General features: G+C 44.1%; 1 protein-coding gene across 5 annotated transcripts in view; it reads right to left on the bottom strand.

Annotated features, from left to right (window-relative positions):
* Positions 1 to 4431: 4431 nt before the first annotated feature.
* ZNF157 (zinc finger protein 157) overlaps positions 4432 to 16740 on the bottom strand; it is a 55241-nt gene continuing 42932 nt past the window's right edge. For 3 of the 5 annotated variants that reach the window (XM_054544159.1, XM_024240930.2, XM_054544160.1), the window contains 3 exons: positions 11433 to 11559; positions 11060 to 11155; positions 4432 to 9470 (listed from right to left, as the gene is read on the bottom strand). In XM_054544159.1, the coding sequence (XP_054400134.1) occupies positions 8245 to 9470; positions 11060 to 11155; positions 11433 to 11559 (1449 nt within the window). In that variant the 3' untranslated portion in view covers positions 4432 to 8244. Of the gene's footprint in view, positions 9471 to 9919; positions 9999 to 11059; positions 11242 to 11432; positions 11560 to 16740 lie in introns of all 5 variants that reach the window. The other 2 variants (XM_054544162.1, XM_054544161.1) reach the window with 2 other exon arrangements.

Here is a 16740-nt window from a genome sequence, read left to right as displayed (position 1 = left end):
AGGAATGAGGCTCGGGCAAGAGCAGGACTGGTCCCCATGCTGCACACCACACACCACTGTGATCTCCATGTGCTTCCTCTCGGCCATCACGGTCTCTCCCAAACAGAGATTCACACACAGACACCCCTAATGCTGGGAGGTGTTCACTTTAATGAACTTTCTAGCAGGGTGATGGAAGCAAATCTAGTGACTCTAGGGCTATAGATATCCTGCCAGGAGGCCACACCAGGGCTCTGAAGCAGGCAGCGTCTCTGCAGGGACTGTTTCCCCAGGGCAGCCACAGCTAGAGGTCTACCTGGAAGGAAGGTGCTCCCCCTGCAGCCTGCCATTCCCACTTGCTGTTTAATGCCCCCCAGCTGCATCCAGGGTATGCAACAGTCCTTGGGATGGAGAAACAGTAGGAGACCAGAAAAGAGGCAAGAGGAAGCCCGAACATACTCAGGATTGAGGTAGCAAGAGGGAGGGTAAGGTAGCCTATTCCAGGCATTGGGGAGTCACTAGAAGCAGCTCGAACAGTCTGGTTCCAGACAATAGCCAAGGGCTGAGCGAACATGCTAGGACACTAGAAAACAGCCACAGGGACTGAGACAGAGTCCTGCAGTGACATGAACAGCCAGAGTACAGTCCTTGTAGTTGGGACAGGCAAAGACTCTACAATAGTCAAACAGAAGAGGAAATTGTCACCACATGTCATGCAACAGTGAGAACTACCTTGGAAACAGCCAGAGAAACAAACAAACAGCCGGAGGCTTAAAGGAAAAGTGTCTGGCCTTGAGGAACAGCAGGATTGTTGAACATCTGGAGACCACAAACAGTCCTTGCATTTGGAAGACAGAGGAAAAGGGGATAAGACTCCACAGCCAAAAAGACCAAGGGACAATCCCTGACACTCAATAAACAGTCAGAAATATAAGAAAACAGCCTGAAGACCTGGGGAACTGCCAGAGTTGAAGGAAACATTGCTGAGATTGAAAGAACAGTCAACAAACCAGTGTACAGAGATCAGGGAACAATAACTGCACCTCATAGAGGGTCATCAGAAACTGTACGGTGTCATCAGAGAGATCAAAGCCACTATATTGATGACCAACGAGGATTCAACAGACACAGTGTTGGGAGCTACTATAGCATCAGCAGACATGGCTGTGGGAACTCAAGAAGGTTAAAGACACTGTACCGGTAGCTAATACAGGATCATCTGAAACCATGATGTACTTTCATGAAGGGTAGGCTCTAATGAACCCCAGGCATTATGCCAGGGCTCATGAGGTCAGCACACTGTACTAAGGGACAATGACACATCAGTGTGGAAGGGATGGGGCTGATACTGTAATGGAGACAAAACCACTTTAGTGGTGGCTAATTAGCAAAGAGTGACTAAGGGCTAATGTGGGGAGAGCAGACAGGCTGATTTTTTATGAAGATTGAAGACACTATACTTGTGACCAAGATTAGCAGACACATAGCTGGGCATGATGGCAGGTGCCTGTAGTCCCAGCTACTGGGGAGGCTGAGGCAGGAAAACTGTTTGAATCCGGGAGGTGGAGGTTGGAGTGAGCCGAGATTGCACCATTGCACTCTAGCCTGGGCAACAAGAGCGAAATTCCATCTAAAAAAAAAAAAGATTAGCAGACACAGTGGTGACACTAATATAGGGTTGGCAGATACTGTGATTGAGAAACATGAGGCACACTCCATAGTGGTGTCTAGTAGTTGGCAGACACAGTGTTGAGGCTCATATAATCAGATTAGCAGACATAGTGATGGGCTCCAATGCAGGGCAGCGTGTGCTGTGATGGGGCATCATTGCATTCAAAGACATTCTATGCATGGTTGATGGAGGATCACCAGGCAGTGATGGCAGTCAATACAGGGTCAGCAAACACTGGGATTGGGTCTTATGAGAGCCAAAACCACTGTATTCATGGCCAATGGGTGACCAGAAAGCCAAAGCTAATGTGGAATCGGCAGATACTGTACTGGGAGTTCACGGAGGTTAAAGTCTCTGTTCTTGTGACTAAGTGGGGATCAGCAGAGTGATAGTTGCCAAAGTTGGGTCAGCAAAGACATTGCTGGGGCCTCATGGGTGCTGAGGAAACTGTACTGTTGGCTAATGGAGGAGCAACAAACAGTGATAAGGGCTAATCTGGGGTCAGCAGACTCCACTGAGGCCTCGATGGGCCAATGACACAATACTAGTGGCTAATGGGGGGATTCAGCAGACACAATGATTGAACTATGGTAAGGACAAAAATATGGTGATGGGCCCAAAAGCAGGGCATCTGTGCTGGTGGCAAGTAAATCAGAAGACATTCTCTGTGCTGGTGGCAAGTAAATCAGAAGACATTCATGTATGGTCAGCAGATATACTCATGGGCTGTAATACATGGGCAGTTGACACACCATTAGGGGCTATTTTAGGGGAAGCAGACACCACTGGGTCCTCAAGCTTAAAAATCTTGCAACCTGGTAAGGGGGGATCAAAAGACAGTGACATGGTCATGTGAGTTCTGGAGACATTGTGCTGAGGCCCAAGAGGACCAAAGTCATCATATTGGTAGCTAATTGGGGAACAGCCATTGGGTGCCATTGTGCTGTGCTGAGCCCACTGTGCTGTGGGCTCATGTGGCAAAGACACTGTACCCACAGCTAATAAAAAATCAGCAGACAGGCCCAGCATGGTGGTTCACACTTGTAATCCCAACACTTTGGGTGGCTGAGGCAGGAGGATCTCGAGTCCAGGAGTTTGAGACCAGCCTGGGCAACACAGCAAGATCCTGTCTCCACAAAGAAACTTAAAAATTAGCCAGGCATGGTGGCGCATGCCTGTAGTCCCAGCTACTTGGGAGGCAGTAGCCAATGGGGAATTAGCAAACAAAATGGTGAAGCTAACATGGAGTCAACAGACACTACATTAGGTTAACAGGAAGACAAAACACAGGGCTGTGAGCTAATGGAGTCAGCTGTCACCATGCGAAGTCTAAAGGAGGGAAGTAAGACATGATACTGACTTAATGGAAGATCATCAGACACTAAGCTGGGGTTGAAGGTGGGTGATAAGACATGATGTGAGCTAATGGGTGATCACACATTGTGCTCTGGCTTAAAGGGGTGGTAAGAACTGCTGTGAATTAATGGAGGGGTTAGTAGACACTGGACTGCTGACTCATGGGGGTAAAAACTACTATGATGGTGGCTACTGGAGGATTGGCAGAGACTATCCTTAGGCTCTTGGGAGTCAAATCTACAGTGCAGTGTTGGCAAGTGAGGGAGCACCACGGATGGTGACGGTAGCTAATGAAAGTCAGTATACCCCAGACTGGGGCCTTAGAACATGTCATTTTCATGGGGCAAGACAATTTCTAAAGCCTTAGGAGGACCAAGTTGCCCACTGCCAAGGGTCTGTTATTTGCTCTAGTGATCAGTATTCCTGTTTTCCTCCCAGGCAGCCCAGACATGACTCCTGAAATGGGAACAGGGGATGTTTTATTGCTTTGTTTTCACATTTCAATTGAGATATAATTTATATACAACAAAACAAATAAACCTTAAGTTTACCCACTTGATGACTATTGTAGTCACACTCCAATGAAGATATGGAGTATTTCCATCGCCCCAGTAAGTTCCCTCCTACCCCTTACAAGTCAATTTTCACCCCAGAGGCAACAACTATTCTGTTTTGTGTCACTATAAATTATCTTATTTATGTTTGGCATATTCCATAATAAAAATTTAAAAACATCAGCCGGGCGCGGTGGCTCACGCCTGTGATCCCGGCACTTTGGGAGGCTGATGCAGGCGGATCATCTGAGGTCAGGAGTTCGAGACCAGCCTGACCAACATGGTGAAACTCTGTCTCTACTTAAAAGACAAAACATTAGCTGGGTGTGGCAGCACACGCCTGTAATCCCAGCTACTCAGGAGGCTGAGACAGGAGAATCACCTGAACCTGAGAGGCAGAGGTTGCAGTGAGCAGGGATCGTGCCATTGCACTCCAACCAGGGCAACAAGAGCAAAACTCCATCTCAAAAAGAAAAAAAAAAGGGGGGGTGGTGAGCTACAGATCGGAAGTATTGATGAAATGGCATCTTGATATACATAATTAATACTTAATAGAGTGAGGGCATACTGCACAGAAAACACAAAAAGTGTATTTTATATATATTCAAATATATGCTGTATTGTGGGGTAGCTGATGAGTAATTCAAATACCTTGGATCACAATAATCATTGAAGGACACTCAGGAAAAAAGTAAAAAAGTACTTAATTTTTAAATTTTTTTTTGAGATGGAGTCTTGCTCTGTCACCCAGGTTGGAGTGCAATGGCACCATCTCAGCTCACTGCAACCTCCGCCTCCCAGGTTCAAGTGATTCTCCTGCCTCAGCCTCCCGAGTAGCTGGGATTACAGGCACGCACCACCAAACCCAGCTAATTTTTACTAGAGACGGGGTTTTACCATGGTGGCCAGGCTGGTCTCAAACTCCTGACCTCAAGTGATCCACCCGTCTTGGCCTCCCAAAGTGCTGGGATTACAGGTGTGAGCCACTGTGCCCAGTCAAGTACTTAATTTTTTATCAATTTACTGTGACATAGTGCTACCAAATATTTAAGGTAAAGGATTCACTTTTACTTGTAAAAAAAAAAAAGGCGTGGAGTCCCGATAAGATAATAAGCAAGAAGGTGGGGAAGAACCATTGTTCTGAGAGACGACTAATCACAAACAACCTGCTGGCACAACAACTGTTCCCAAATACCTTGCACTGTGCAAAGCCCCAGCAGCACAAACTCATTCCTCACATAGTCCCTCCAGCACAACCCTATACAACTTCCCTCCAGCTCTTGCCTCTTTGCAGACAGCCCCTTTCTCTGCTGTGCTGCCCATTGCCTCCTTGCAACCTACTTTCCCTCTAATAGACTTGGTTTCTTTCATTCATGACTGTCTTGGTAAATTCTTTTACCACCCGCGATGCCGGCCCCAGCCAGTGACAAGAGGTAAAATGAAGAACATTTTTAGACAAAACTGAGAGGTTAACCACTAACAGACTCTTACTAAAGGATACTCTATGGAGTATTTTTCAGGCAAAGAAGAAAATGATCCTGGATGAAACGCATAAAGTAATGAAGTGCAACCAAGGTGGTAAATATTTGGGTAAAATGAAATGAAAATTGCCCACATCAAATAAAAATGTTGTGTGGGGAGATGTGCGTGTGTGTGTGAGAGAGAGACACAAATATTATGTGTAAGTATATATATAAACCCCACAACATCATATTTTGAAATATATATGTGTATACCTGTATAAATGCAAAACTGCTATTAAAAAATTAACTTTCATAGACAATTTCTTGGAGAAAACCATAAAATACTGTTGAAGGATAGGAAAGATGAGTTAAAAAATAAAGACAGGCCAGGTGCAGTGGCTCACTCCTGAAATCCCAACACTTTGGGAAGCTGAGGCAGGCGGATCACTTGAGGTCAGGAGTTCGAGACCAGCCTGGCCAACATAGCAAAACCCTATCTCTATTAAAAATACAAAAATTAGGTGGGCGTAGTTGTGTGCACCTATAGTCCCAGCTACTCGGAAGGCTGAGGTACAAGAATCACTTGAACCAGGAGGCAGAGGTTGCAGTGAACCAAGATTGCACAACCACACTCCAGCATGGGTGATGGAGCGAGACTCTGTCTCAAATAAATAAATAGGCCAGGCGCAGTAGCTCACACCTGTAATCCCAGCACTTTGGGAGGCTGAGGTGGGCAGATCACCTGAGGGTCAGGAGTTTGAGACCAGTCTGGCCAACATGGTGAAACCCCGTCTCTACTAAAAGTACAAAAATTAGCTGGGTGTGGTCATGCGTGCCTGTAATCCCAGCTACTCGGGAGGCTGAGGCATGAGAATTGCTCCATCCTGGGAGGCAGAGGTTGCAGTGAGCCGAGATCATGCCATTGCACTCCAGCCTGGGCAACAAGAGTGAAACTCCATCTCAAAAAATAAAAATAAAAAAGAAAAGAAAAGAGAGAGAGATAAAGAAAAAGAGAGAAAGAAAGAAAAGAAAAGAACAAAAGAAAGAAAGACAAACCACATTCATGGAAGCCAAGGCTCAAAGCCATTTCATATCTTACAGATTGGCAATAATTTAAAGGACTGATAATAAGTGCTGCTGAATGGCAAAATGAAAACTTTCTCAAACTGCTCATGGAGTATAAATTAATACAATTTGGAAGGGAAATGTCAATACTTAATAAAGTTAAAAAACCTTCTGTATCAATCAGAGCCCAACTAGGAGACAAAAACCACACTAGTTATTTTAACAGAGAGAACTTATAAATAATTTTAACTAGTTATGAGGTTGTAAACCAAATAACTGAAGAGACAAAAAGAGAACATTCAAGTTATCAGGGAGGTAGCAACTGCAGAAAACAGCTGGGCTGGCATAACAAAGGGAAGAAGTTGACAATTATTTTGGAGACAGGGTCTTGCTCTGTTGCCCAAGCTGGAGTGCAGTGGCACAATCATGGCTTACTGCAGCTTCAACCTCCAGTCTCAGACTCCCAAGTACCTGGGACCACAGGTGTGGTCCCATGCCTAGCTGATTTTTGAATTTTTTTGTAGAGGTAGGGTTTCACCATATTTCTCAAGCTGGTCTTGACTCCTGGGCTCAAGCAATCCACCCACCTTGGCCTCCCAAAGTGCTGGGATTACAGGCATGATCCACTGCACCCAACCATAAATTGAAATTACTAAAACTTAGAAGGATGGAGGAGGGGTCCCATGTGACTGGAATTCACATCTCTAAGGAGGTGACACCAGCCAGCTGATGCTTGTGTCTCAGAGGGGATGGGCTACCATCTGTGAGTGCTGGAAAGCTGCAAACTAGATTAAACTGCTGCTATGACAAGGAACTGCTGGTGTCTGAGTGAAGAAGCAATGCTGAGCGGACACTCCAATGACCAGGAAGCTAATAGGAATAGAAAAAAAGGAGCAAGTCCCTTCTTCCCTCTCCAGCCCCAAAGTTTATATCTAGTATCTCTTATTGGCAAGGCCCAACAGGGAGCAGTTGACAAGGCCAAAATGTGGTTTGTAGAGTCATAAAGCACAATCAAGAAGGGTGGGTTTGGAGCTGGGACACAATAGCTTAATAACCAGTACATTGCCTAAATCCTATGACCCATCAGTTCCACTTCTAGATTTAGACACTAAACTCGAAAAAGATACAAATGTCTTTTACTAGGGGAATGGAGAGATAAATGACTAGCCAGACCTATACTTATCAACAAGGACAGATCTTGGAAAGGTAACATTACATGAAAAAAGCAAGCTGCAGAACTTTAAATACAGTGTGAGCCCATTTATGTAAAATTATATAAAGACAATATAGTAGTATGTATTGCACACTTCATGCTATACCAAAAAAGTCTCACAGGAGATTGAAATTCTAAATGTTGAAAGGAAAACCTTTAGAGGAAAGTATAGGAGAATATTATCACCTTGAAACTGATAATATTAAAATATAAAACTTTAGCCGGGCATGGTGGCTCACACCTGTAATCCCAACACTTTTGGAGGCTGAGGCGGGTGGATCACCTGAGGTCGGGAGTTAGAGACCAGCCTGGCCAACATGGTGAAACCCCGTCTTTACTAAAAATACAAAAATTAGCCAGGCATGGTGGTGCAGACCTGTAATCCCAGCTACTCGGGAGACTGAGGCAGGAGAATCGCTTGAACCCAGGAGGCGAAGGTTGAAATGAGCTGAGGTCATGCCATTGCACTCCAGCCCGGGCCACAGAGTGAGACTCCATCTCAAAAAAATAAAAAATAAATAAATAAATAAAATATAAAACTTCAGCAGAAGAAAACAGATGACAAAATTTAAAAAACTAACGACCATCTGGGAGAAGATATTTGCAACACATATGACTGAAAAAAAAAGGATTTTTATATTCTCATATGTTAAAAAACAACAACATTTAAACCAAAAAGCAAGAGATGAACAGCCCATTTGAAAACAATGAGCAGAGGACATGAACAGTCAATGCACAGAAGAAAAACCCCAAATAGCCAATCAACAGATAAGATGTTCACACACCACTAATTAAGGAAATCCAAATAAAAACAATGAGCTATCCCCTAAGGGGATCAGGACATATTTTGATACAAATGTAAGTGCCAAATTTTCACAGGCACACTGTGTGCCCTGGTGATCATATGCCCCAAGGAGCTTGATCCAATGGTGAGGGAAGTCTTCAGCGAGAGGCTTTCTTCATTCTACAATGCCAGGACCAGCCTACGTGAGTTCTCTGATGTTCTGTGAGGTGTGCTTTCCGGCAGAAAGCTTTCCCACATTCTTGACACTCAAAGGGTCTCTCTCCTGTGTGAATTCGCTGATGTTCAATGAGGCGTACTTTCACATAGAAGGCATTTCCACATTCACTACATTCATAAGGTTTCTCTCCTGTGTGAGTTCTCCGGTGTTGACAGAGGGATTTCTTCATACTGAAGATTTTCCCACATTCACTACATTCATATGGTTTCTCTCCTGAATGCATCCTCTGATGTTCAATTAGGCGTGCTTTCACATAGAAAGCATTACCACACTCATTACATTCGTAAGGTTTCTCTCCTGTGTGAATTCTCTGATGGATCCCAAGAGATGAGTGCACCCTGAAAGATTTCCCACATTCATTACACTGATAGGGCTTTTCACCTGTGTGAGTTCTCTGATGATTATTGAGAGTCATCTTCATTCGGAAGAATTTCCCACATTCACCACACTCATAGGGTTTCTCACCTGTGTGAATTCTTTGATGCTGATTTAGGGATTTCTTTGCACGGAAGTTTTTCCCACACTCCCCACATTCATAAGGTTTCTCCCCTGTGTGAGTTCTGTGGTGTTGGGTAAGGGATATCTTTACACTAAATGTTTTCCCACACTCACTACATTCATAGGGTTTCTCCCCTGTGTGAGTTCTCTGATGAATCGTGAGGGTTGCCTTCTCAGAAAAGGTTTTCCCACATTCAGTACATTCATAGGGTCTCTCTCCAGTGTGTGTTCTTGTATGTAGGATGAGCTGTGACTTCCTGCCAAAAGATTTCCCACATTCATTACATTCAAAGGGCCTCTCCCCTGTGTGAGTTTTCTGATGAGCAATGAGGTATGATCTTGCACTGAAGGTTTTTGCACATTCACCGCATTCATAGGGTCTCTCTCCTGTGTGTATTCTCAGATGTTCAACAAGGTTTGATTTCCTACAGTAAGCTTTCCCACATTCATGACATTCAAAGTTTTTATCTCCTCTGGGTGTTCTTTTACGTCTAACAAAGCCTGTTTTCTCATGGAAGGCTTTCCTGCATCCATTATATTCAACATTTTGATCCAATGTTTGAATCTTCTGATGGTGAAGAAGGTCATTATCATGCCTGAGGGCATTATCCCCAACAGAACCATTGCCACACAGCAGTGAGAGAGATCCTTTAAAAATAAATCACAGCATGTCACTCTTTTATGTAAAATCCCAAACTGGCTTCTCTTGTCACAGTATAAAATTAAACTCCTTAACACAACCTTTAAAACTCTACTCCAGCCAGGCACAGTGGCTCATGCCTGTAATCCCAGCACTTTGGGAGGCCAAGGTGGGTGGATCACTTGAGGTCAGGAGTTTGAGATCAGCCTGCCCAACATGGCAAAACTCCATCTCTACTAAAAATACAAAAATTAGCTGGCCATAATGGTGCCCGCCTGTAATCCCAGCTACTGGGGAGGCTAAGGCAAGAGAATCACTTGAACCCAGGAGGTGGAGGTTACAGTGAGCTGAGATCGCGCCACTGCACTCCAGCCCGGGTGACAGAGTGTGACTCTGTCAAAAAACAAACAAACAAAAAACCCTCTATTTCCTAAAAATCAGTATCTATCCTTCTTACCTTGCACTGATTTTCTTTTCACCATCAAACATATGATGTATTTGTTTGTTTCTGGTCACTTTCCCCACTATATTGTAAGCTCCAAGAGAACAGAGATATTATTTTATTCACTACCAGTTTCCCACACCTAGAACATACCCAGCATATAACTGATACTCATTTAAAGTTTCATGGATGACTAAATGAATATATGAATGAATGCCTGAAAACAGAAAGCATCCAAGGCAATGGAGGGAAGGAAGAATAAATGTTGCCAGGCATGGTGGCTCATACCTCTGACCCTAGCACTTCGGGAGGCCATGGCAGGTGGATCACTTGAGCCCAGGAGTTCAAGACCAGCCTGGGCAACATAGTGAGATTCTGTCTCTATAAAAAAAAATAATAATAATACAAAAATCAGCCAGGCGTGGTGGTATGTGCCTGTAGTCCCAGCTAATAGGGAGGCTGCCCTGGAAAGGTCGCTTAAAACCGGGCAGGTGAGGTTTTAATTTGAGGCTGAGCCATGATTGCACCACCGCACTCGAGCCTAGGCAACAGAGAGACACTCTGTCTCAAAAAAATAAAAGAATAAATGTTTAAGATGAGGCAGAGATAAATAAGAGTGGTAAATAACTTAAAAATCAAGATAAAGGCTAGGTGCGGTGGCTCACACCTGTAATCCCAGCACTTTGAGAGGCCAAGGCAGGCGGATCACTTGAGGTCAGGAGTTCGTGACCAACCTGGCCAACATGGTGAAACCCTGTCTCTACTAAAAGTACAAAAATTAGCCAGGCATGGTGGCACGCACCTGTAATCCCAGCTGCTCAGGATGCTGAGGCAGGAGAATCGCTTGAGCCCGGGAGGTGGAGGTTGTGGTGAGCTGAGATCGCACCACTGCACTCCAGCCTGGATGACAGAGTGAGACTCCATCAAAAAAAAAAAAAATCAAGATAAAACAGGAGAAAGCACTGAAGTTTGAGTGTGATATTAAGATGTGTGACTTTGGTATCTGAAGCATGTAGACCTTCCGTCCTTATTTTCAAAGAGCTAGGAACTCTCAAAAGAGATTCCTAGAAAGTGTTGCACAAGTATACCCTTTGACCTGAATTCCTGGGCTCTTATTTCCCCTATTTTCCATATGTCCAGTTCTTGCCCACTTACCTGAGTAACCATGGCCTGAGGATTCCTCCTCTAATATCCACAGCTCTTCTCCTCGCTCCAACTTGAAGATCATCTCTGGTTTGGCCACGCAGAGGCCTGTTAATGGGAAATGGCACAGGACGTGGGCCAAGTTGTCTGAGCTCTAGGGCCTCTGATGGAGGAGGAAGGTGCATCTTCATGAGCTGCACAAGGAAGGGGGCCCATTTAAACCTTTCATTGGGGAAGTAAGAACGCACACATTTTTCCTGGTGCCCTAAACTGATTACTCATCTGTGACTCTCAATATCATTAAACCCTCACAAGTCTGCACATGTTACAGCAACCAAGAAAGGAAACACATGCTCTCAGGAGTTACATGGACAATCATCCTCACCCACAGATGCCAGGTTGCTGTAGGTCTCCAGCATCACATCCTTGTGCATGGTCCTCTGAGCAGGGTCCAGTCTGTGCCACTCCTGTCGGGTGAAATCCACAGCCACATCCTCGAATGACACGGACCCCTGTAATAACAATCTCCAATGATCAGAATGGGATGCATGAAAAAGATGTGCAGGAACTAATCTTCTCAATGGAGCCCTGTTGAAAGTTGACTAAATAGAGCTACACTGGATACCTGATTTTGTGTCTTGCTTGATATACTTTTGGGGTGGGGGGTACCCGGAACAGCTCTATTACTGTGTTAATTTATTAATGCATGAAGAAAAGATCACTGCACTCCTGAGTTAACACTATGTGCCTCAGTAAGCATATTTCTGGAAAACCAATAAAAAAACAAACAAAAACTATGTGCCTGGACATGTGCAAGTTGCTGGGTTAAAAAATGAAGAAGAAGGCTGGGCGCAGTGGCTCACACCTGCAATCCCAGCACTTTGAGAGGCCAAGCTGGGCGGATTGCCTGAGGTCAGAAGTTCAAGACCAGACTAGCCAACAGAGATGGGGTGAAACCCCATCTCTACTAAAAATACAAAAATTAGCTGGGCCTGGTGGTGCACATCTGTAGTCTCAGCTACTCAGGAGGCTGAGGCAGGAGAATCACTTGAACCCAGGAGGCAGAGGTTGCAGTGAGCCAAGATCACACCGCTGCACTCCAGCTTGGGCGACAGAGCAAGACTCCGTCTCAAAAAAAAAAAAAAGAAGCTGGCTGGGCATGGTGGCTCATGCCTGTGATTGTAGCACTTTGGGAGGCCGAGGCAGGCAGATCACTTGAGGTCAGGAGTTTGAGACCAGCCTGGCCAACATGGTGAAACCCCATCTCTACTAAAAATACAAAAAAAAAAAAAAAATTAGCCAGGCATGGTGGCAGGTGCCTGCAATCCCAGCTACTTGGGAGCCTGAGTCAGGAGAATCACTTGAACCTGGGAGGTGGAGGTTGCAGTGAGCTGAGATTGCGCCACTGCACTCCAGCCTGGGTGACAGAGAGACCCTGTCTCAAAACAAAGAAATGAAATATATTTATACTTATAAATAATACAGAAGTGCTGTTCTGTGGGAGAAACGGAGACAGTATTGCTCCCAGGATAACTGCATGAACAGCTGGGATGAGGCTGGAGCCATGTATAGATATTAGCAAAACAGAAGAGACAATGAGTTGATGGAAGAAAAATTGAGATAGACTTTGGAGTGTTTATGGAACATACTGACGGAGATGTCCAGCTGGAGCTCAAGAGAGAAGGCTAGCAGAGGCCAAGGTTTGGGGGGTAAGATCATTCCAGTACTAGCAGAAACCACCAGAATAAATTGGATAGCTAAGAAGGAGCACAGTTTGAGAGAAGCACCAAGTACAGAGTTTGAGGGAACACCAATATGCTATGAAGGTTGCAGAGTAAATTCTTGATATGGTTTGGATCTGTGTCTCCACCCAAATCTCATGTTGAACTGTAATCCCCAATGTTGGAGGTGGGGCCTGGTGGGAGGGGATTGGATCATGGGGGTGGTTTCTCATGGTTTAACACCATCCTCCCTTGGTGCTGTCATCACCATAGTGAGTTCTCATGAGATCTGGTTAAGAGTGTGTGGCACCTGTGCCCCAATTCCTCCTGCTCTGGCCATGTAAGATGTGCCTGCTGTCTGGGCACGGTGGCTCACACCTGTAATCCCAGCACTTTGGGAAGCTGAAGCAGGTGGACAGCTTGAGCCCAGGAATTTGAGCAGACTGTGCAACATGGTGAAATCCTGTCTCTACAAACAAACAAACAAAAATTAGCCAGGCATGGTGGTGCATGCCTATAATCCCAGCTACTTGAGGGGCTGAGGCAGGAGGATCACTTGAGCCCAGGAGGTCGAGACTGCAGTGAGCCAAGATCACACCACTGCACTCCAGCCTGTGTGACAGAGCGAGATCCTATCTTACACACACACACACAAAGATATGCCTCCGGGCACGGTGGCTCACACCTGTAATCCCAGCACTTTGGGAGACTGAGGTGGGTGGATCACCTGAGGTCAGGAGTTTGAGGCCAGCTTGGCCAACATGGTGAAACCCCATTTCTACTAAAATACAAAAATTAGCGGGGCATGGTGGTGCACACCTGTAATCCCAGCTACTCAGGAGGCTGAGGCAGGAGAATCACGAATCACTTGAACCCAGGAGGCGGAGGTTGCAATGAGCCGAGATCATGCCCTTGCACTCCAGCCTGGGCGACAAGAGTGAAACTCCATCTAAAAAAAAAAAAAAAATTATTCCTTCTTCCTCTTTGCCTTCTGCCATGGATTGGAAGTTTCCTGAGGCCTCCCCAGAAGCCGTTATGCTTTTTGTACAGCCTGCAGAACCATGAGCCAATTAAATCTCTTTTCTTTATAAATTACCCAATCTCAGGTATTTCTTTATAGCAATGCAAGAACAGACTAATACAATTATTAGATGGTAGAAATAGAACCAGGAAAGTGTGGGGTGTTGGAAGGTAAGAGGGGAGACAGTTTCAAGTAACAGTGCCATTTCCAGTTTAAAGTGATAGGTAACAAATGAGCTGGGTATGGTGGTGCAGGCCTGTAATCCCAGCTACTTGGGAGGCTGAGGCAGGAGAATTGCTTGAACCCGGGAGGTGGAGGTTGCAGTGACCCAAGCTCCATCTCAAAAAAAAAAAAAAGAAAAGAAAAGAAATGGAAGAGATATTACTATATACCTCCAACGACATTAAAATGAGAGTAAGTGAATGCCATGAACATTTTTATTCACATAAATTCACCAACTTAGATGAAATGGACCAATTCCAGGAAATATACAAAACACCAAAACTTACCCAAAGAGAAACAGACAACTGAGTGGAATATCAATTAAAGAAGCTGAATTTGTGGTTTAAAGCCTTCCAAAAAAGAAATTCCCAGGCCTTGATAGTTTCACTAGTAAATTCTACCAAATATTTAAGGAATACATCAATTCTATACAATCTTTCCTCTTCCATTTTCTAGACAAGGACACTTCTCATTTTATGAGGCCATCATTATCCTGGTTACAAAATCAGACAAAGACATGACAAGAAAAGAAAATTGCAGTCCAATATCCCTTATAAACATAGAAGTAAAAAGCCTCAACAAATATTAGCAAATCAAATCAAGCAACATATGTAAACGCATAGCATGATCAGTTGGTGTTTATCCAGAGAACGCAAGGCTGGCTGAACATTTTTAAATCAATCAATATAATCCACCATATTAAGAAACTAAAACAGAAAAACCACACAATCATCAATTGATACAGAAAAGTCATTTGACAAAATTCAACATTCATTCCTGACAAAAACTCTCATCAAAGTAGGAATAGAAGGAAACTTCTTTAACCTGATAAAGATCATCTACCAAAAACCTACAGCTAACATCATATGTAATGAAAAAGACTGAATGCTTTCCCTAGAAGATCAGGAAAAAGGCAAGAGACATCCACTTTTACAAATCCTATTCGAAATCAAAATCCTATTCAAAGTCCTACTTTAGTGAAATCAGGCAAGAAAAAGGAAATAAAAGGCATATAACTGGTTGGAAAGAATAAATAAAACTGTCTCTGTTCTCACACAATATGATTGTCTATGTAGAAAATCCCAAGGAATCTACAAAGAAGCTCTTAGCAAGACTGCAGGACACAAAGTCAACTCATCAAAGTCAATCATGTTTCGGCCGGGCATAGTGGCTCACGCCTGTAATCCCAGCACTTTGGGAGGCCCAGGCAGGCATATCACCTGAGGTCAGGAGTTCAAGACCAGCCTAGCCAACGTGGCGAAACCCTGTCTCTACTAAAAATTTTTAAAATTAGCCAGGTGTAGTGGTGCATGCCTGTAATCCCAGCTACTCAGGAGGCTGAGGCAGGAGAATCGCTTCAACTGGGGGGGCCAAAGTTGCATTGAGCCAAGATCGCGCCACTGCACTCCAGCCTAGGTGACAGAGTGAGACTCTGTCTCAAAAAAAAAAAAAAAAAAGAGAGAGAGAGAGAAAGAAATACAGTAAATGTAATATATACACACAGTAATTATAACATAAAATAAAATGAGAGAATTGAGACCAAGCTTAACAGTAATGCGAATAAATACGAATGGGCTTAATTCGCTTATTAAAGGAAAAAGGGAGCCAAATGTGGTGGCTCACACCTATAATCCTAGCACTTTGGGAGGCTGATGTGAGAGGACTGCTTGAGGCCAGGAGTTCAAGACCAACCTGGCCAACATAGGAAGATACCAACTCTATCTATTTAAAATAATAATAATAATATTTTTAATAAAATATTAAAGCAAAGCTATGAGGACACAAACGCATAAGAATGATACAATGGACTTTGGGGACTGAGAAGAAAGGGTAGGGGGGTGAGGGATAAAAGACTACACATTGGGTATACTGCTTGGGTGATGGGTGCACCAAAATCTCTGAAGTCACCACTACAGAACTTCATGTAACCAAACACCAACCATTCCCCAAAACCTATTGAAATAAAAAAAACTGAAAAATAAAAATGAAAAAACCTAAAAATATGTAAAAGTTACGTTTTCCATGTAAAAGCAAAGTACAAAAGACAAATGCATTTGATTACTATTACATATGTCAGGCTGGGCTGTTCTATTGATGGGTCAGCAATATTTAGGTGAGTAATAAAATAAAAACATATACAATCAAAAAAATAAATAAAATAAAAAGGGTTTAATATTGTCTCAGAAAGCAAAGCCCAGGACTATGCTGCATACAAGAGACATGATTAAAACACAGTCATGCAAAAGGCTAAAATTAAAGGGTTGGACAAAAATTTACCAAATGCCTAATAAACTTGCACATGTTCCTGATGTGGTTTGGCTCTGTGACCCCATGCAAATCTCATGTTGAATTATGATCTTCAGCGTTGGAGGAGGGGCCTGCTGGGAAGTGATTGGGGGTGGATTTCCCCCTTGTTCATTTTTTTTTTTCAAGACAGAGTTTTGCTCTTGTTGCTGAGGCTGGAGTGCAATGGCACGATCTTGGCTCACTGCAACCTCCACCTCTGAGGTTCAAGTGATTCTCCTGCCTCAGCCTCCTGAGTAGCTGGGATTACAGGCGCATGCCACCATGCCCAGCTAATTTTTTGTAGTTTTAGTAGAAATGGGGTTTCATCATGTTGGCCAGGCTGGTCTTGAACTCCTGACCTCAGGTGATCCACCCGCCTCAGCTTCCCAAAGTGCTGGGATTACAGGCGTGAGCCACCACATCCGGCCTCCCCCTTCTTCTTG

Source organism: Pongo abelii, chromosome X (genome assembly GCF_028885655.2).
Source record: "Pongo abelii isolate AG06213 chromosome X, NHGRI_mPonAbe1-v2.0_pri, whole genome shotgun sequence".
In the NCBI taxonomy this organism is placed as follows: Eukaryota; Metazoa; Chordata; class Mammalia; order Primates; family Hominidae; genus Pongo; species Pongo abelii.
The sequence above is the reverse complement of the archived record's forward strand: the minus strand, read 5'-3'. Positions and strand labels throughout refer to the sequence as shown.